Raw genomic sequence first — 21672 nt, forward strand, 5'->3', positions numbered from 1 at the left:
TCTCTACTTTGCACCTCTCTCTCCCCTCCTTCAGGTGCTAGGAGCCTCCTAGCTCGCTCTCCCCTCTCCTCTTACCTCTCCTTCCTCCATTCAGTTGTCTCCCCTCCCTCTATCGCTCTCCTCCTTTCTCCTCTACCGCCCTTCTCTCCCTCTCTCTTCCTTCTCCTCGGGCAGTCTCCTCTCCCTCTGCCTCTCTCCACCCTCAGTCTTCCACTCTCCCCTCTTTTCTTCTCCCTCCACCCCCGCTCCTTCTTTAGCTCGCCCTCCCTTTCCCTTCTAGCTTCCCCGGACAGCCAGCCGTTCCTACCCCGCCTGGACCCGCAGCCCAGGACCCCGCAGCCTGTCTTCCTCCGTGGTGGCCTCTCTCTCTCCTTCCTCCCTCTTCTCTCCTTCTTGCCCTCGCTCCTCACTCGACCCGACCCGCTGGTCTTGCCTCTCTCTCGTTCCCTCTCTCCTACTCGCTCCTTCCTTGGCTCCCACTCACCCTGACGTCACTCCTTCCCGCAGCCCTCCCAGCTTAGCTACCTCCGACCCCTCCCAGTGGCAACGCGACTCAGCTCTGGGGGAGGGGTAACTCAGCTCTGGATTTGCCTCCCTGCCCCCCACAGCCCGGACCTGGCGCCACGTGGGGCACAGGGGGCACTGTGCCAACCTCCCGCAGCCCCGCAATGCGAAACGGAGGGGCGGGGTCTGGATGGGGGCGGGGCTAACCCAGGGGGTGGAGCGAGAGCACGGACTGACTGACTCTGCGGGGGCTCAGGGACTGCAGGCAGGGAGGCCACCGCCAGTCAGTGGGTCTGCGAGTCCCTCGAGTAGTCAGCCTGTGACTCCTCCTCCCCCTTGGCCTTCACAAGAGCCAGCCCACGCCGGGAGCCCGAACGTTAGTGAAAGCGGCTTCAGCCAATGCCCGCCAAGCCGAGGGCAGGCGGACGCAGGCGGGGCCGAGAAGAGCTGTCCGCGCGCTGGTGGTGCTGAAAAGGGCGCTCCCTAATCGTGTCGAGGGAGACCAGTTGAAGCTGCCTGGCAGCTGGCCGGGGTTGTGTTGTAAGAGAAAGGGTCTCTCCTTTCCAGATCACCCCTTAGACGTTTCACAAACATGGAAACTCGCTGTTTTCCTGCGGGAGGGGAAGGCCCATCTCATCTGAGTTTTTCTGTAAAATGCAAAGGGGAAAGTCCAATGCGGGATCGGGTTGTGGACAGAGGGTATATTGGAGGACCAAACAGGCGCGAACCAAGCTGTGCCGCTCCTTGGCGCCCTGGGAAGAGGAAATTCAGATTCCAGATGTGCTGGAATGGCGGGGGGAGGGGGCCTAATTACTGCTGGGACTGAAGAGTTTCCTTTGCCTCCCCTAGGGGCCGCGGGAGTGAGTATTACGGTCTTGGCTCCTGATCCCTCCTTCCACCATCTGCACTTCCTCCTCCTCCCTCCTCCGCAAATAAATCCCAGGCCCCTCCCTTCTCCCGTCCCCAGGATCTGACGTGGGCTCGACACCTTTCTCAGCTTCTCCCTCCCGCAGCTTCAGTGCCCGAGCTTCGGCTCTCCGGGTTCCGCAACCCCTTCCCCTCCCCGACAAGCCCCGCTAGAGCCCCTTAGGGACCCTCCCCATCCTCAACCCCACCCTAGACCCCCCGGAAGCTGTATTTCCCCTCCCCACTCCCCCGCTTGGGATACAGCCAGCCCGGTGGACCCAGGCGCCCGAACAAGAGGGTAACCTTCGGCCCTCTCGGCCCCACCCCCTCCAGCCGGAGCCGCGCCCCCCTCTACCACGGATCCAGGAGCAGAGGACAGAGATTAAGCAAAAAGGGGTGGACTCCAGGCAACCTCTAGCCCAATTCTGTCCCTCCATCTCAAGGAGCAGAGAAATTGTCTTCCATTGCTGACCTCCAGCAGGAAAACAAAATTAAGGAGAAAGATAAAAGGACACGGAGGAAAAGTGGCAACTAGATTATTTAGGAGAGGCACAGAGGAGAGAAATTGGGGTGAGTCGCCATGGGGACTCCCAAGGCCCAGCACCCACCGCCTCCCCAGCTGCTGTTCCTAATTCTGCTGAGCTGTCCCTGGATTCAGGGTAAGGACAAGAGGGGGTGGGGGTGGACTCCGGGAAGGTCCCCAGCAGAGTCCTCCACCTTCTTTCTCTTAACATCTTGCGTCTTCTGAGCTCGCGGGGGGGGGGGGGGGGGGGAGGGGAGGGGCACAACTGATTGGGAAGGGGCAAGCCAGAGCTTTCCGGCTAGTACCTTTAGTCCCTTAACCCTCAATGTTGAGGAGGTAGGGAAATGAACAAGGGAAGCTTTTAGTAGCATCTTAGGGGTTAACCACGGGAAGGAGGGCTGGGGAAGTTGGGGGAATGTCTGCGGAGGCGGCAGAAGCATGCAGGGTACCTGGGTGGGAGATGGAGGGGCTGGGAGAGACGCCAGTTGCTGCACACACAAATGTTCTTGGACATATGGACAAAAACAGATGAACAGAGAGGCATAGTGAGAGACCAGATATTCATATTCAGTCCCCTACTTCGCTCTGACCCCCAGTCAGATTCTAGGGAAAGAGGCAGTGACTGCAGAGAGAGAGAGAGAGAGAGAGAGAGAAGACAGCCACACTGCAGAGACAGAAACCCAGAGAGAAAGCTGGGCACTGCGGAAGCAAGGGCTGCAAGGTGCCTCCAGACCCTTCACAGAGCCCCAGGGTTGGGGAGAGCGCCACTGAGAAGTAAGAAAGGCAGCCTCAAAGCCCCTGCTTGGCCCTGTAGGCGCTGTCCAGGGTTCACAAGAGCTGACATGCTCATGAAGGCCCACACAGCCCTGGCAGTGGAGAGAGAGGAGGTGTAGAGTGTGAGGGGCAGCTGGCAGCTGGGAGTTTCTCCCCTGATCTTGGCTCTCAGCCCAGTCTGGGACCCTCTGAGCCCGTGCAGGCCCATCTGACAAGGAAGCTCTGGAAAAGATCTCTCTGGAGAAGGAAGGGATGTGGGGGAGTGGAGAGGCTCACACAATTTCACCTCCTAGGTCTGCCCCTGAAGGAGGAGGAGGCGCTGCCAGAGCCTGGAAGTGAGGCCCCCACAGTGGCCTCTGAGGCCCTGGCTGAGCTGATCCATGGGGCCCTGCTGAGAAGGGGCCCAGAGATGGGCTATTTGCCGGGTGAGGCCTGCAAATGGGCAGAAATGACATAAAGGCAAAGTGAGAGACATTGGCTTGGGAAGATGGGAGCCAGGACCAAGAAAGAGAAGCAGACAAAGAGAGACTGCAGAGACCCCCCCGAAAGATGAGTGAAACTCAGAGGCAGGCAGTTGAAGAAAAAGTCAAAACTTGGCATTGACAGAACCAGAGAAATAGAAACAGGACGACTAAGAGACAGGAAAAAGACACACAGAAAGATAGATGGAATTCAGAGAACTGAAGTTAGAGAAATGGTAGAACAGAAAGAGGAAATACAAAACTAGCAGATTCCAGTAGATCCAGGATCGTAAAATCAGAGAACATTAGTAATACTAATCAGAAATAAAGAGCTCCAGAGAGAGCAAAACAGAGAAGAGAGAAAGGGGTAACCGAGAGAACCAGATTTGAATGGGGGACAGGGAGAAGCGCTAGGAGACTAAGGGGGCGGGGCCTGGGTGGAGAGAGAAAGAAGGGTCAGCTGTGAAAACTTGGGAAGAGGTGGGGAGTTTGGGTGGGCAAGGTTAAGGGTGGGGGCTTTACTTTGTGGTGGAGTCCCTTAGGGTTCATTACGGGAACCCCTCTTTCCCTCAGCCTTGCTCCTGCCCACCCCCCAACATCCTCCCACCCCCCACAGCACCTCACCCTTCCGCCAGCCAATTTGCTGCTCCTGTGCCTGACTTCCCTTGCACTGTCCCAGGATCTGATCCAGACCCCACACTAGCCACCCCTCCAGCCGGCCAGACACTTGCAGCACCCTTCCTGCCACGGGCCACAGAGCCGGGGACAGGGCCTCTGACAACAGCTGTAACCCCTAAGGGGGTCAGGGGGGCAGGCCCCACCGCGCCGGAGCTACTGACCCCGCCCCCAGGAACTACAGCCCCACCCCCTCCCGGCCCCGCCTCCCCAGTCCCGCCCCTCGGGCCTGAGGGAGGAGAGGAGGAGACCACCACTACCATCATCACCACGACAACTGTCACCACTACAGTCACCAGCCCAGGTGAGGCCATGGAAAGGGGATGGGGGTGCTGTCCAGGAGCACGGATGTGGGAGAGGAGGATGTGGGATGGATGGGGAAAGGTCGCCTGGAGCATGTGGATGAAGGGGCTCTGGGTCCAGATGGGAGAGGAGCTTCTGCTTAATAATGACAAAAGCTAATATTTATATACACTTACTATGTGCCAGGTGCCATTCTATGTCTTCTGTCTATATTACAGTTGGGTAAAGGAGCTCTCAGTACAGGTGGGAGAGAGAGCATTGAATAAAGGTGGTGAGGGATGCTGGGGAGAAGACAGATGAGGACCTGTGGAGTTGTTTGGCTGGGAGGGCAAGAGCACAGGGCCTCTCTCAATCCCAGCCACTTATATCTCTTTAGTTCTGTGTAATAACAACATCTCCGAGGGTGAAGGGTACGTGGAGTCTCCGGATTTGGGGAGCACTGCCAGCCGCACCTTGGGGCTCCTAGACTGCACATACAGCATCCATGTCTACCCTGGCTACGGCATTGAAATCCAGGTAACTGGACCTAAGCGTATTACTGTGAAACTTCCAATCCCTTTTCTCTGGGCTCAGTGGTGTGCATCGTTTTAGCTGGGAAGCCAGAAAACCAGTATTCTGACTCAGATGGGCCTGTTTTCTGACTCAGATGATCTCAAAAACCCTTCTAGAGTTCTTCAAAATGGGCAACATCCCTGTGGTCTGGGTGGGGTCGCTACAGACTGGGAAAGGGAAGGCAAGGGGAGAGGGCTTAGGGAGCCACTTTCCCCAGGCTGACTTGCCCTGGCCTATGACTGGCTTTTCTAGGTGCAGACACTGAACCTGTCTCAGGAGGAGGAACTCCTGGTGCTGGCTGGTGGGGGGTCCCCAGGACTGGCCCCCCGACTCCTTGCTAACTCCTCCATGCTGGGAGAAGGACAGGTTCTTCGAAGCCCAACCAATCGACTGCTCCTGCACTTCCAGAGTCCACGGGTCCCAAGGGGTGGTGGCTTCAGAATCCACTATCAGGGTGAGAAGTCTGGGGATGCTGGTGGAAGGGCAGGGGCCACATTGGGTATAAGGGACATCTCTGGTGGCCTCCTAAGCACAGAGTATTGAGGAGGAGGTTTCCTCTTGATTAGGACCCTAGGTGGGCAGAGTCCTCAGAAAGACCCATGCACACTTATCTCACACACTCACAGATATGTGCCTAGGTGTACACATATCCAAGTAGCAATTGATCCATTCAACTTAGGGGAAAGAATGAATGAATCAGGTATAAATCTGAATTTAAGGAACTCGGAATCTGTCTAGAGAGATAGTTAAGTAATCAGAGTGATTATGATTCAATGAAATAAGGGTTATGATGAGATAGGAGAAGCAAATATCAAAAGACCTAGAGCAGGATGACTAAGCTAGGACCCACTGGATGAGTTAGCAAGGGGACAGGTGAAGGAAGAAAAAGAGGGAGACAACTGTCTTTGAAAATAGATGAATGTAAAAGTACACCTCAGGATTCAGAGAGGAGAGAAAATTGACCTCTAGAGAAGATGAAGTCATTTAACATGGAAGATAGAATTGTTCTAGCTGTCTGACCTGAGACAATATACTTAAACATTCTGTGATTCATGGTCTCATCTGAAAGATAGGGATCAGAAAATTTAACACACAATATTATTGGGAAGATCCAGTGAGTTGATACAGTACTTTATAACAGTGTCTGGTACACAGTGAGAGCTCAAAAATATCAGTCATTTCCAGGTGCAATGCCATACTCCTGTAATCCCAGCAATTTGGGAGGCTGAAGCAGGAGGACTCAAGTTCAAGGTCAGCCTCAGCAATTTAGCAAGGCCCTAAGCAATTTAGTGAGGCCCTGTCTCAAAAAATAAAAAGGGCTGGGGATGTGCCTCGGTGGTTAAATGCCCCTGTATTCAATCTCCAGTACAAAAAAAAAAAAAAAAAAAAAATCACTCATTACTATTATAGTCAAAGCACAAAAAGTGGAAAGGGAGAAATGAGTTAAGAGACCAGGTTGGGAGTCAGGTTGGGTTCAGATCATAAAGGGCCTTATCAGCTCATAAGGAATTGAGACCACTTTAACCTGCAGGTGAGAGGGAAACACTAGAAACATTTTAAGCAGGGAAATGACAGCCTCATGTTTGTGATCTAGAAAGTTCCATCTGATTTGTGGGAGCAAAGACAGAGAATATATCATGTGTGACTGCATTCTTGAGAATCCATCCACAGATCTTCTATACATGTGTGCATCCATGCTAACCTGTGTCTACAGGGACCTTCCCACAGTGCAAGTGTATGTTCTAACATACATGCACGCACCAGGCAAAGGGCTCAGCCAGTGTCCCCATTCCAAACACTGCTGTCTTATTCAAGTTCCCTCCCTGTGCTCCTCAGGAACAGAGAGAGAACTGTCTGTTGGACCAATTCCACCATCATATCATTTCATGGTTTTACCTGGCTGCATGTACCATACGCACCTTATGAGCTTTGCTGACCCCAGATACTTTGTACATCTTACAGGACCCATATCCCTTCCTTATGTCCTCTGCACAGGACCTGCCCCAGGGCACATTGTGCAAGGTAGAAGCATCCACCACCACCAGGCCTATTTGTGGAGAGATCAGGGAGCTAGGGCACATACTTGGTGGTAGGAATTCGGTTATTGGGGAACAAGAGCACACCTGAGATGTTACAAAAATGGCTCCCCAGTGGCTCCTTTAAACATCCACTTCCCGGGAGCTTTGAAAATAGGACTCTTTAGGCTAAATGGAACATTTGGGGAAGCAGGGCTATTGCATAAATTGGCCTTCATTACCTGCCTCCATCTTCCCTGCTTTGCAATTCCTCCAGGCACCTCTGGGAATGAGGCCCTGTTTAAGTCCTTCCTTAACTGCATTAACTGGGGCCTGTAGTCCAGAGTGGCCTCATTATCAATTCCAAAAGGGTCAAAGGCTTTATCACCCTTCATCCAAGTCCGTCAGACTTTCTGTGTAGCTGGGTATGATGGTGCATGCTATAATCCGAGCAACTCAGGAGGCTGAGGCAGGAAGTTCAAGGCCAACCTCAGCAATTTAGCAAGCCCCTAAGGAACTTAGTGAGACCCTGTCTCAAAATAAAAAAAAATAAAAATGGCTGGGGATGTAGCTCAGGGGTTAAGCACCCCTGGGTTCATTTCCCAGTACCCTCCCCCATAAAAAAATGTGCTAAGTACAAACCCCTTTTACCTACCATTGTTTCATTTACTCCTAAGAGCAACCCTGGGAGTTGACACTGTCAGTTCAGTCTCTCACGAAAGAAGGTTTGTATGAATTTGTCACCCACCTGCAAGTTCATCACAGAGTCAACAATCAGATCTCTAAATTCTTGACTCTCAATCATACATTAATTGAGGCTAAGGGAGAGGTGACTAACATTTTCTGAGTGCCAGGGGATTTGCATGTTTCTTTTATCTAATTTTCAAGCCAATCTTCACTGTTAACAATTATTACCATTAATGAATGAGAAGCCCCCGGTGGTGAAGTCACTTGCTCAGTCATATAGCTATAAGCTGTGGAGCTAGAACTGGAACCCAGGTCAGCCAGTCTCCAAGTTGATCAGTTAGACTAGGTTTTTATGTGTCTCTATAAATAAGACTTGACTCAGGCTGGGGTGGTGGCTCAGTAGTAGAGCGCTTGCCTTGCACATGTGATGCACTGGGTTCGATACTCAGCACCACATAAAAATAACTAAAATAAAGATATTGTGTCCATGTGTAACTAAAAAATATAAGAAAAAAAGACTTGACTCAGTCTCATAGTAACAATAGACAATGACTAATATGATGGTAAAATTTGAATATGAAATTGTGTATAGGCAAGAGAGAAAGTAAATGTTGGAGGCAAGAGGGGTCAGGAAGTCTTCCTGGAATCCTGGAAGGGGTGGTACTTAAGTTAGTTTTTCTTTTTCTTTTCTTTTTTTTTTGTAACAGAGATTGATCCCAGGGGCACTTAAACACTGAGCCACATCCCCACCCTTTTTATTTTTTAGTCTGAGACAGGGACTCACTAAGTTACTGGGGTCCTCACTAACTTGCTGAGGCTGACTGAATTTGGGATCCTCCTGCCTCAGCCTCCTGAGCCACTGGGATTATAGGTATACACCACCACACCTGACTTAAGTTACTCTTTGAAAGATAAGAGCCCAGAATGGGCTTTGTAGTAGGGGCACAATTGTGAGCAAAAATATGGTGGTGGGACAGTAAAGAGTCACAAAGGTGTTGAATAGGACACCCGGGTCTCAAGTGCTGACACAAAAGTGCTGAGCGGGATGCAGCCGTGGAAGGGGTTTGGATGTCAATCCAAAGCATTCGGACTTGATTCTGTTGGTCACGGAGAAGCTAACAACTATGAAAGCCCCTGTATTCTAAAAGATGGTTTTTATAACTGTCTATCTCAGTAGACTATAGACTCCTGAAGGGCAAGGACTGAATCTTTTTCTCCTCCTCTCTGTCCCCACAACCTGGCCAAGAAAGAGCTTATTGAATTTTGAAATATGGAGAGGTAGGTCTCTTACAGACTCACTGAGGGCTGGAGAGCAAAGAAGGGCAAGAGCTCAGGCAGGCAAACTGGCATCTCCCAAGCCCCCTGCTCACCAGAGACTGCCCCTCCAGCTTTGGCTCACTTCCTCCAGGAAGCCCTCCTTGATGATCTCTGCTAAGTTCCTGTCAGGATCAGATTCAGAAGCATTGACTAACAACTGACTTTCTATTGAATTCTATTTTATTCTTGCTTCTGTGAGAATTTCAAGTGACTTTCAAAAAGAATGCAAGCAATACAATTATATAGAATAAGTAAGGGGTAAACCGCATCAGAGAATGATTATTAGAGTTACAAAAAAAATAGGCCAGGCATGGTGGCACATGCCTGTAATCAAAGTGACTGCAGAGGCTGAGGCAAGAGGATGGCAGGTTCAAGGCCAACTTAAACAACTTAGCAAGACCCTGTCTCAAAATTAAAAATTAAAAGGATTGGGCCAGATGCTAGCACATTTCTATAATCCCAGCAGCTGGGGAGACCGTGACTAGAGGATCACCAAGTTTGAGGCCAGCCTTAGCAACTTAGCAAGTTCCTATCTCAAAAGGAAGATAATTTTTTAAAAGGGCTGGGAATGTAGCTAAGTGGTACAGTATCCCTTGGTTCAATCTTCAGTACCAGGAAAAAAACAAAACAGAACAAAAACGTGAGTTGACAAGTCAGCGTTGCTAAGGACAAGCCTTAATCTTGTTCCCAGCTTTCTAGTAGCTAGTGCAAAAAGGGAAGTTATGCAGTTCTTACTACAAGAAAGGAAAACCAGATTTTCAAAGAAAGCAAAGCTTTCCATAGCACTTCATTTTCATTAGAGAATGTGTTCAGGGAACACTGAGTATAAAGATCTTTAATTACCAAATAGTCAAGATTCTTAAAGAAATTTCATGTCAATTAGTAAATTGGAGCCTCAATTTCCACATCTGGAAAATGGGTAACACAGTTTCTCTTGTCTACCTCAAAAGTACTGCATGTAGTTACTTGGGAAGCTAAATTAGCTCTGCAAATATTGTTTGTTATTCTTAGAGCTGGATGGAGTTTGAAATAGTCAATTGATTTACCTGAGGCCACATAGCCAGTGGGTCCAGAATAACATCTTTGTTTTTTTAATCTTTTATTTTTTATTCCAATTTGTTATATATGACAGCAGAATGCATTACAGTTCATATTACACATATAGAGAACAATTTTTCATATCTCTGGTTGTATACAAAGTATATTCACACCATTCATGTCTTCATACATGTACTTAAGGGAATGATGTCCATCTTCAGAATAACATCTTTGAGCCTCAGTTACCTCACCTATAAAATGGAGGCCAAAATGGGCAAATTACAAAGATCAGAGGAGATGAAATGGCTTCTTCATGAGACAGGGAACCTGTGTAAGGAGCTCATATTCTTCAGTGCAGACCCCATTGTACGGCCTGACTGTGTCTCCTGGGAAAGTGCTGGGGGACTGCTGTAGAGGGTGACATGAACAATGGATCCTCCTTCTCCCTGTTCTTCCTGGTTCAGCCTACCTCCTGAGCTGTGGCTTCCCTCCCCGGCCGGCCCATGGGGATGTCAGTGTGACAGATCTACACCCTGGTGGCACTGCCACCTTCCACTGTGATTCCGGCTACCAGCTGCAGGGTGAGGAGACTCTCATCTGCCTCAATGGCACCCGGCCAGCCTGGAATGGAGAGCCCCCTAGCTGCATGGGTGAGTCTCTGCCATAAGAGTTGGGGGCTTCTTTTCTGGGAACCTCATTGGGAGAGTCCGTTTGTAGAAGTCTCTGTCTTTAGGAAAAACTCATCCTGAAGGGGTTTCTTTTCTGAAGAGTCCCTCTCCTTTGGCATCCCTCGGGAGTTCTTCCCACTGAGGATTCTATCCTTAGAACCTCCATTCTTGGGTATTCTCCCTCTTGGGATGGCTCTTCTTTCTTTGGAGAGCCCTCATCCTGGAGGAAGCCATTCTTGGGGTCCATCTCTGGTGGTTCTCTCTCCTGGAGGGTCTTCCTCCTGTGATCTCCCATCCTGTGGAGTCCTTATTCTGGGAATTCCCATCTTGAACGTCTCTCATCTGGGAGTTTCAATTTGGGGGATTCCCATAACTCACAGTTACAGGGTGTCCCTGTTCAGGGAATCTTCATTTTAGCAGACTCTTCATTCTGGAGGTCGTCCAACCAAGGAGAGTCCATCCAATGGGGGAGGGGTCCTATTTCAGGCCTGGTTCCCCTCTTCAGTGATGCCCTGGAGAAGGTCCCGCCCCCTGGAGTGCATTCATGGGGCAGAGACCATCCCTGGCCCAACCCAAAGATGTAGATGCAAAAGTTCTGAAGATGCCCTGAGAAAGGCTGAGGCCCCAAGGAGAAGGACAAGTCACCTTAAGCTGGTCTTAACCTGCCTTCCTCTGCCCACAGCATCCTGTGGTGGCACCATCCACAATGCTACACTGGGCCGCATCGTGTCTCCTGAGCCTGGGGGAGCCGCAGGGCCTAACCTCACCTGCCGTTGGGTCATTGAAGCAGCTGAGGGACGCCGGCTGCACTTGCACTTTGAGAGGGTCTCGCTGGATGAGGACAATGACCGGTGAGGGTCTGGGCCTTGAATCAGAGGTCCCTACCTAGGGGAAGTAGGGAGGCTACGGTGGGGAGTCAGATCTGAGCTGGATCCATGTTGAAATATGTATGAAACAGAGTTTAATCCTAACCATTTCTTAGGGAATGTAGCTGGGCAACCTTGGATGAATCAGCTAACTTCTGTAACTCAATTTTTTATCTGTAGAATAAAGATGGTATCACTCTACAGGCATAATTAATAAATTAATTAAGATATGCAAAGTAGCTGGGCACAGTGGCACACACCTGTAATCCCAGTAGCTTGGGAGGCTGAGGTAGGAGGATCACAAGTTCAAAGCCAGCCTCAGCAACTTAGTGAGGCCCTAAGCAACTCAGCAAGACCCTGTCTCTAAATAAAATATAAAAAGGGCTGGGGATGAGGCTTGGTGGTTCAGCGCCCGTGGGTTCAATCCTTGTGCCAAAAAAAAAAAAAAATATATATATATATATATATATATATATATATATATATGGGGGTGGGGCTGGGGATTTAGCTCAATGGTTAAGCACCCCTGTGTTCAATCCCCAGTACCATATGTATATATTTAGAGAGAGACAGACAGACAGACAGTCAGAACTTGGGATGGTGGTGCCTAGGACACAATAAGCACTATAATATGAAAGTGTTTGCTCTCATCGTCTTCATTATTATTCTTTATCTAGTATCCTGGTATCCCAGCTCTGCCACTACTTGCTCTGTGCTCTTAGGCAGGTTACTTAATTTGTATGCCTCCATATCCTCGTCTATAAAATGAGGGGTAATAATGGTATCTGACTCAAGGGTTCTTATGAAAATTAAACAAGATAAAATGCATAAGGGTTTAGAAGAATGCATGGCATATGGTTAATGTTTGATAATAGTGGCTGTAAAGATAAGCTTGGAGAGCAGATAAGAGGTGGGGTAGCTGCTGAAGTTCCTGGCCACCTTTTGTCCACCCCAGGCTGATGGTGCGCTCTGGGGGCAGTCCCCTATCTCCTGTGATCTATGACTCTGACATGGATGATGTCCCAGAGCGTGGTCTCATCAGTGACGCCCAGTCCCTCTATGTGGAGTTGCTCTCAGAGACGCCTGCTAATCCCCTGCTGCTCAGCCTCCGATTTGAAGGTAATAGTCCCGCTTCCCCACTGGACTCTAACTTCTGCACCTTCTGTTTCTGGCATAAGCACATACTCCCTCCCTGCTCATTTCGGTGGTTAGATCCCTGAAAACTGACTTGTCTTTCCACCCCAAAATGACAAAGATCCCTTCATAAGAATCCCTTCTCACTGGGCACGGTGGCACACACCTGTAATCCCAGCAGCTCGAGAGGCTGAGGTAGGAGGATCATGAGTTCAAAGCCAGCCTCAGTGAGATCCTATCTCTAAATAAAATATAAAACGGAGATGTGGCTCAGTGGTTGAGTGCCCCTGAGTTCAATCCCCAGTACCCCTACCCCCAAAAAAAGGATTCCTTCTCATTCCCCGAGGTAGCCTTTTCTGATTAAGCTTCATGTATGGCTGGATCCAGTTATACAGCCAAGGAACCAGTTATCTCAGTCTCTCAGTTCTTTGCTATTTTGCATTGGCTTCATTCTCAGGTAGGCTTTCCCTGTGATGGACCTAGCTGCAGACTTTCATACTGCCTACCTAGTAACTCCATCAGAGAAAGTGGAAGCTCATAACTTTCCTGAGAGCTTCAGTAACAATGCCAGAAAAGGCTCTCATTGACCTGGTTAAGGTCCTGTGCCTTTGCCTGAGCCAATCACTGTGGCTAAGGGCAGATGGTGTTATGATTGACAGATTAGCCTCATGTGGCCATTTATGGTTGGCTCCAACTGAACTGCTTGGGCTGGAAGGCATGTTTTTCAAAATGAAAATAAAGGTGACTTTAAGAGAAAAGGAGGGACAGGTAGAAACAAGGTCAGTGGCTGGCCATGGGAGAAGAGGTATTTAATCTTGGTCTTAAAGGATGGAAGGTAATTTAGAAGAAGCTGGAGGAAAAAGCAGCTCAGGTGAATGGAATAGTGGGGGCAAAGGGGAGGAGGTAGAGAAGTGCTTGGTATGTTTGGGAAACAGGATTTCGAGGTGGCTGCAGCAGAAGATTTCTCTGAATAGTGTCAGGAGAGAGATAAAGAGAAATGCTCAGAGATGTGGGGGACTAGTTTCTAGTATGAATCATGAGAGAAATGGAATTGGCACTGGCCCTGATGGATCGGTAAGATTTGGACATGATTCCTTATCAGTTCAAGTAACATTGAAATAAAAGAGTGAATCTGCAGGAAAAAAATAAATAAATACAGGATAGATTGTGAAAGTACTGAAGTGCAAAGATCTCTGTCTTTTGGTGACAGTCTCCAGCTGTGAGGCCTGCCTCCACAGATGTGAACCACTGCTGCTCTGTGAGAGTCAGATCCCCCATCTGTATCATAAGGCTCTGACGTCATACCTCACAGGTAGTTTTGCAGCTAAGATGTCAGGTGGACAGAAACAAGAATGTCCTACAAATATTCCTTTTTGCTGACTTAGTCCAAAGTAAAAACTGAGCAGCTTTTGCCTTAGCTGCAATTTTGGATTCTAGCAACAGCATGGATGATCAGAATCCAACTGTTATTTTTGAGAAGAGAACACACCTACGCAGGCCTGTTCCCCACCCCCACCCACTTGCAGTTCCAAGAGCCACGTGTCTGTGGCTGGGAACCAAACCATCTGGGTTGGAGACTTGGTGCTGCCATTACCTGCTGAGTGACCTTGGGCGTGTGGCTGTGTGGCTGTGGACCTCCTCATCTGTAGAACAGTGGCTGGGATTTGACTAGCCTAGGGGTTTCCCTCCAAAGGCCATTGAGGCAATATAAATGTGTGAGTGAAGAATGCTCTGGGTTTTGACATTGGGGACTGAAAGCTAAGCCCAAGAGCAGTTCATTTTTAAAAAAACCCACTGAGTGGCCAAACACCTGAATTCAGTCCCAGTTCCCAGATCGAGGTCTGAGACCTATCCTAATGCTTAAATTTATTTTATTTTCCTTTCCTTTCCTTGTGGTGCTGGGGACAGCACCCAGGTCCTCACACATGCTAGGCAAATGCTCTACCCCTAAGCCACATCTTCAGCCCACTCACTCTTAATGCTTAATTTTTGTGATGGATTCCTCCCTAGCCTTTGAAGAGGATCGCTGCTTCGCCCCTTTCCTGGCACATGGCAACGTTACTACCACAGACCCTGAGTACCGCCCAGGGGCACTGGCCACCTTCTCATGCCTCCCAGGATATGCTCTGGAGCCTCCAGGGCCCCCCAATGCCATTGAATGTGTGGATCCCACAGAACCTCACTGGAATGACACAGAACCAGCCTGCAAGGGTGAGCCCTCCACACCCTACAAGGTCCTTCAGACTACCCGCTGAACCAGGGTCCCCAGGAAGTCCATTTGGGAAGGAGACCTGCATATTCAAACCTAGTAAAGCCAAGCCCTGAGGAAATTCCTGTCCTCTCAGAGGCTGTTTTCTAGGCTGAATAATTGACAGGCTTGTGACCAAATTCAGAGCTCATAAATCCAGATGTCTTCAGCAGCTGGAACCAGAGTTGGACTGAGTTATGGATTGGGTGTGTAAGTTTGTGAGTGTGCAGGGTTAAGAGCAAGGCTGAAGATTGGGTACAAGATCTAGATGTGGCGAGAAACAGGTGGGTCATTGATACTGGGAAACATGAGTGATCCGGTGGTGCACACCCCTGGGAGTGGTGAGGACCTTTGCAAATGGAGACTGTGTGCCCTTGTGGGTCCTAAACCTCACACCTCTTCTTCCCTAAGCCATGTGTGGAGGGGAGCTGTCAGAGCCAGCTGGTGTGGTCCTCTCTCCCGACTGGCCCCAGAGCTACAGCCCCGGCCAGGACTGCGTGTGGGGCATGCACGTCCAGGAAGAGAAGCGCATCTTGCTCCAAGTTGAGATGTATGTTTGGGTCCTGAAGAGGGTATGATGGGGGTGGGTTCCCTAAGCGGGGCACTAGCATCCTGAGCCTGGCTGGCTCTTCTATATCAACATGGATTATGGTCCTGTGAAAGAGACCACTAAGGGTTCAGGATGGGATGGGAAACCTAGGGCCAAATCACTTATTAGCCAGGTGACCTTGGACAACTAGAGGGGTAATGCAGCCCTCCTCAAGGGCTCTGCCTGGTGTCTGTCACTCTGGAGGTGTCTGAGGCTGCCCCTGGAGCTATTTCCAGAGACCCAGGCCCAGACTGTTGGATCATCACCGGCACCCAAGGTGGGTGTGGGTGCGGGGAGAATCCAGTGAGCTGATTTGGTATGAGGTGGTCTTGTGAATGGACAGAACCAGAAGTGGGCGTGGCCCCGAAGCAGGTACTTAAGCCCACCAAGCAGATTGAGGGGTAGCAAAGAGTGTGGTCTATGATTCATCATATCTGTAGCTGGGCGTCCCAAGGTGATGGAGGAGGGACTGGGGAGTGGGGGAGGGACTGGAGAGTGGGTGGAACTAGTAATGAGCAAGGCTGGGGATTTGGAAGAGGGAAATGGGAGAAGCCATAGAACTGGTGGGACCTAGAGCGACTAGCATAGAAGAAATTCAAGATTGCTCAAAACTAAGTCTGTGCCATACCTGGGAGAGGGGAATATGCAGCAGGGCTGGAAAGTAGGTGGATTACTAATGAACAAAGTTAGGGATTGGGCAGAACCAGATGGGAGGGACCAGTCGTTGCTCGGTCTTATAATCTGATCCCATTCCCTGCAGCTTGAATGTGCGTGAAGGGGACATGTTGACACTTTTCGATGGGGATGGTCCCAGCGCCCGTGTCCTGGCTCAGTTGCGGGGACCTCAACCACGTCGTCGCCTCCTCTCCTCTGGGCCCGACCTCACACTCCAATTCCAGGCACCTCCTGGGCCCCCAAATCCGGGCCTGGGCCAGGGCTTTGTATTACACTTCAAAGGTACACAGGGATAGGGACCCCGAGATGGGTAGAGTTCCGGGAGGTCAGAGGTCCCAAGTGAGGGCACTGGAGTCAAGCCACCCAGGCTGGAAAGGGCACCCTGAATCAAAGGGCAGCCCCCAAACTCAATCTCTCCCCTGCAGAGGTCCCGAGGAACGACACTTGCCCTGAGCTGCCGCCTCCCGAGTGGGGCTGGAGGACAGCATCCCACGGGGACCTGATTCGAGGCACCGTGCTCACTTACCAGTGTGAGCCTGGCTACGAGCTGCTGGGCTCTGACATTCTCACCTGTCAGTGGGACCTGTCCTGGAGCGCTGCTCCACCTGCCTGCCAAAAGAGTGAGCTAGACCCTGCCCTGTCCTCTGTGGGCCCCATCCCAACCTCTGGGTTTCTCCCCTTGGCTTGGACCCTGCTCCCTCCCTTTCCTTTTTGGGGTCCCTGTACTGCCTGGGTTCCACCCTTGGCTCCTGCCTGAATCTTCTTCAGGCCCTGCCCCTGTTCAGGTCCAACGCCTCCATTCAGGACCCCTCTGGTTCCTGCTTTTATTTTCTCTGGGCTGCATCTCTCTGTTTCACAGACCAGGACTCTGCCAGGGTTTCCTGAGTCGACTGTATTGTTTCACGGCCCCACCCACTTCCTCTCTTGATCCCACCTCTGCCGAGTCTGAGTCCCACCCCTCCCAGGTTCTGCCTGGGCTCCATCCTATCCCCTCTTGGTTCTGTTCTAAGCTGGCCACAGGCTCTCAGTTCCAAACAGATGACATTGTGGGAAGTCCCATTGCTAAGACCAAGGCTTGTCCAAGTACCTGGTTTACTTCAATGCAGTCACTGAGGCCCTCTGCTGGGTCAGGATTATGGGATTCTGGTCCCTCCCTACCCTGGCCATTCTCTCAGCCTGGGAGGGGGACAGATACCTAAACAACTCAGGACATTATAAAGAAGTAGCCATAGGGTGGCTCGGTCAAGGTACTTACCATCTCTGAGCCTTGGCTTCCTCATGGGTGAGGTGGGAGTGGGGTTGGGAAGAGCATGTGGAGGTCAGGTTTTCACACGGGGCTGTGGGGTAAACTGTGAGTGAGTAGTAGTGGCTTTAAGGATAAAGCAGCTTTGTGGGAAGAGTGGTGGGTTAATTCTCCCAGGGATGGTGCCAATTTCAGAGGAGGTGACATTTAAAGAAGCTGGGAGTGTGCATCTTTTAGAAGAGCAGAAAGGGGTGGCTTTTTTTTTTTTTTTCCTTTTTTAAAATTTCAGACAGGGCCTTGCTAAGTTGCTGAGGCTTGCTTTGAACTTGCCATCCTCCTGCCTCAGCCTCCCCAGCCACTGAGATTGCAGGTTTGGGCCACAGTGCCCAGTAAGGGGTAGCATCTTCTCACTTTTTCAAAATTTTGGGAAGCCTGCTACAAAGATGTAGGATTGTTGGTCTTCCACATGGCCCCTGGGACGGTGGAGATGGTGAGATCAGTGGACTGGACACAAGGAAAACTGTCTAGTTGATGTGGCACCCCAGATCTGGAATGCTGGGCATACAGGCTGAGGTGGGCTGGCCCAGCTGAGACTCAGGAGAGTCTCAAGCTGAGACCCACATCTCTGTATCTCTGTCCAGTGCTTCATGGCTGTGTCTCTGAAAAGATTCCAGCTCAGATGATTCTGGCTAGAGTGCTAAGTTCTGGGCCCCAAGAGAAAGGACAGTGACATTGACTTGTTTGGATTATCAGGGTTAAATATTATGTTTGTAAAATACTTATCAGGGTGCCTGGCACTCGTTTTTATGTACAATAAATGACTATGATTATGATCTTACACAATAGGGTTGTAAACTCAAATGCAAGCTGTATAAGTGAGCAAAGCCACTGGGCATAATGAGAATGTGGGGAGCCAGGTGTGGTGGTACAAGCCTGTAATCCAAGCAACTCAGGAGGATCACAAGTTCAAGGCCAGCCTTAGCAACTTAGCAAGGCCCTAAGCAATTTAGTGAGATACTGTCTCAGAATTGCAGAGTAAAAAATAAAGAAGTCTTGGGGGTGTAGCTCAGTAGCAGAGCCCCTCAATTTAACCCTCAGTACCATAAAAGAAAAAAAAAAAAAAAAACTGAGAGATAGGCTGCTGTCCTGCCTGGTGATCTGCCACGCTGGGTTGACAATGCTGGGATTTAGCTGGCATGTTCTGGTGTTGTGATTAAATATTTTGAATTTTACCCCAGGATTGGGTTGCCCAATCACCCTGTTTTCCAAAAAAACCCAAAACATATGGAATTAAATTTTTCTAATTCACGCCCTCTTCCTTCTGAGGAATTCACAGGAGGTGGGAGGGGGTTGTTTAGCAGAGATGGCCTGACGTGCAGGCCTCTCCCAGCCCTAAGTTCCAGGTAGATCTTTTAAGGCCCTCATTCCCCCTGATCTTGCTCTTCTGCCACCAGTCATGACTTGTGCTGACCCTGGTGAGATCACCAACGGGCACCGGACGGCCTCAGACGCTGGCTTCCCTGTTGGCTCCCATGTCCAGTACCGCTGTCTGCCAGGGTACAGCCTGGAGGGGGCAGCCGTGCTTACCTGCTATAGCCGAGACACAGGCACACCCAAGTGGAGCGACCGGGTCCCCAAGTGTGCCTGTGAGTCTGGGGAACCTCCAGGAAGGGGGCTGGGTAACTTTGGCAGCAGTCTGCAGGCCCTTGCTGGGCCTGCGCAGTAACACCACTGGCATGTTGACTGGCCTGCTCCCTGCAGTGAAGTATGAGCCGTGCCTGAACCCCGGCGTTCCAGAGAATGGCTATCAGACCTTGTACAAGCATCACTACCAGGCTGGCGAGTCTCTGCGCTTCTTCTGCTATGAAGGCTTTGAGCTCATCGGCGAGGTCACCATCACCTGTGTGCCGGGCCACCCCTCACAGTGGACCAGCCAGCCCCCGCTCTGCAAAGGTGCCTGGGCAGACAGAGCAGGAGGGGCACGTCAGTGTCCAGGGACTGACAGGGCTGGGAAAGTTGGATAGAAAATTCAAGACCAATGGGTGACCCCACTGAGCTCCCTCTTCTCTTCCTGTGGGCTCATCCTCACAGGCATGTCCAGAAGTGCTGAGGAAATCTGAGGTCACAGAATTATCTCAAGGGATGTAGTAGAGGGGGCCCTGGTTTGGAAGTCCTTTGCCCACTCTAGATAGGTCTCAGTGTCCCCATCGCTGACGAATTCTAAAGACCTGGTTGGCTCAGAATGTTCAGGAACCTTGAACCTCAGTGGTCTGGAGAAGGAAGACGGCCCTGCCGGGATCAGTCCTCTCTCCCCCACCAAGGGAGCAAAGGGCAGAGAACCAGGCTGTCCAGCCCAGCCCCACTGGGCTCTGACCCTTTACCCAGCCTCCTTCCCTCCCTGGCTCAGACCCCGTCCCCCTCCCCCTCCTCTCCCTGCAGTGGCCTATGAGGAGCTCCTGGACAACCGAAAACTGGAAGGTCAGTGAGGGCAAGGTGGAGGCCCAGGCCTGGCCAGGTCGGGAGGGCAAGGCAGAGGCCGGGGGTAGAAGGCCAGGCCCCGGAGGGGTGAGGCCCTGGGTTCAGGGCCCAGGGCAGGAGGCTGGGAGAGCCCAGGACTGGGCCCAGCATCTGCTCACTGGCCTCTCCTCCTCCCCCAGTGACCCAGACTACAGACCCATCGCGGCAGCTGGAGGGTGGGAACCTCGCCTTGGCCATCCTGCTACCCCTCGGCTTGGTCATTGTCCTTGGCAGTGGCGTTTACATATACTACACCAAGTAAGTACCCTACCCAAGGAACTGCCCTCTGGGGCAAATGTCATGCATGCAAGCCCAGGTGAGAGGAGCTTAAGGTCTCACCTGCTGATAAAACCCTCTCTGTTCCCTCCTTTTCCAGGCTCCAGGGAAAATCCCTGTTTGGTTTCTCAGGCTCCCACTCCTACAGCCCCATCACGGTGGAGTCAGACTTCAGCAACCCACTGTATGAAGCTGGGGTGAGCCCCTCCCCTTCCCCTGCAGTGCCACATCTCTCAGCTCCCCCCAGGACTCCATAACCTTCTCTAAAATCTCTGTGATCTCTTTTTGGGAACTTTAAACTCAGCTGCCTACAAAAGGCCATGCCAATGAGCAAAGCAAGCTGTGTGTGAACAATAGGGAGTGGTGGGGACTGTGGCCAACTGGAGAAATGGTGCCCATCCAAAGGCTACAGCTATAACCCATAGTGGACACTTAGGCCCAGTTGCCAAATCCTCCAACTATTCAAGACAACTCAGAAATTCAGATTTTTATGTTGTTTTTTTAAGACATGAAAGGATGAACCAAATAAATCCATCGTCCAGATTCAGCCTCATTCTCCCCTTGTGACCCCCCAGCCCCCTATGATCAATGTTACTTTAAAAACCAAGGGTCTTTCCCCCTCCTCGTCCATGCCTCCTCCCATTTTTCCACCCCTTCCACTTCCATCTCGCTTCAACAACTGATCTGATCTCTCTGTCTTCAGGATACACGGGAGTATGAAGTTTCCATCTGAATGCCAAGACTAAGGCTGCAGGACCCAGGACACCCGTTCCCTCCTCATTCAGGGCAGTGGGGAGCACAGGACCTGGTCTCTGGCTCCTGGCTTCCCTCCTCCCTGTTGTGTAAATAATCTCCCTGTCCCACAAGGGGGTTTTGATGGCCCTGGAGACCCTACAGTAAATAAACCAGCATCCTGCCGCCCAAAGGCTCCTTTTCTCAGTTGCCAAACAAGGGGCCTGCCCCCTGCCCTACTGGCTTTTGGACCCTGGGAGGGGAACTCAGTGCCCTTGCAACTCTTGGGACCCCCTCCCACCCAGGGCACCCCTGAAGGACTGCCCCAACTGCTCTACTGTTCCCTTGGCCTTGTAGGCTTCTCTCCTCCCAGATGCCTAACTCCTGGGCCTTGGAGGGTGAGAAGAGGAAGGATGAGGGGGACAGCTGGGCCAAAGCCCCTCCCTGTTCCTGCTGTGTCCCGAACCCACAATTTCTCCACCTTTGCTTCTGGATTTTTGTTTTTGAGCAATAAATGGAAAATCATCACTTGTAACTGGGCTGGTCAGGGGTATGGGAAGGTGGGCCACAAAATATTAGAGATGGTGATGGTGATCTTTCTGGAGAGAGGCTTGGGGAAGGGGAAATATTTGGAAAACAGAAATCAAAACTTGGCAGGTCAATGTCACAGGCACTGGCCTGGCCTCAAAAAGTCCTGACTTTTGGCTCAGCCTCTGGAAGACTGGCTGGGACTTCTAGACTCTCCAGCAGGCCTTGAGGTTACTGGACAGGTGACAGTCGCTACCCCTCTCTGCTCACTGTAAGGCAGGAGGCAGACAACTCTGTTTGCTTCATGACCAATTTATCTCAACTTCAGTGCCCTTGAGAGTTCATGTAACCATTACCTCCCCTAGTGTTTTGCATTTGCAGAATTCCTGCTGTGACGTGCCTACTTAGCCTGAGTTTATAGGTATCCTTTTCTTCTATAAT

At 50.9% G+C, this 21672-nt stretch overlaps 1 protein-coding gene across 1 annotated transcript; it reads left to right on the top strand.

Moving 5' to 3' along the window:
* The first annotated feature begins 1487 nt into the window (after window positions 1-1487).
* Sez6l2 (seizure related 6 homolog like 2) lies at window positions 1488-21231 on the top strand. Its single transcript, XM_027948559.3, has 18 exons — window positions 1488-2069; window positions 3001-3132; window positions 3848-4147; window positions 4523-4662; window positions 4951-5152; window positions 10220-10405; window positions 11106-11274; window positions 12245-12408; window positions 14434-14634; window positions 15083-15221; window positions 16021-16217; window positions 16361-16555; window positions 18633-18824; window positions 18940-19131; window positions 19618-19656; window positions 19836-19953; window positions 20072-20168; window positions 20675-21231. The coding sequence occupies exons 1-18, from the start codon at window positions 1991-1993 to the stop codon at window positions 20702-20704; spliced, it is 2772 nt and encodes a 923-aa protein (XP_027804360.1). The 5' UTR covers window positions 1488-1990; the 3' UTR covers window positions 20705-21231.
* The last annotated feature ends 441 nt before the right edge of the window (window positions 21232-21672 follow it).

Source organism: Marmota flaviventris, chromosome 19 (genome assembly GCF_047511675.1).
Source record: "Marmota flaviventris isolate mMarFla1 chromosome 19, mMarFla1.hap1, whole genome shotgun sequence".
Taxonomy (NCBI): domain Eukaryota; kingdom Metazoa; phylum Chordata; class Mammalia; order Rodentia; family Sciuridae; genus Marmota; species Marmota flaviventris.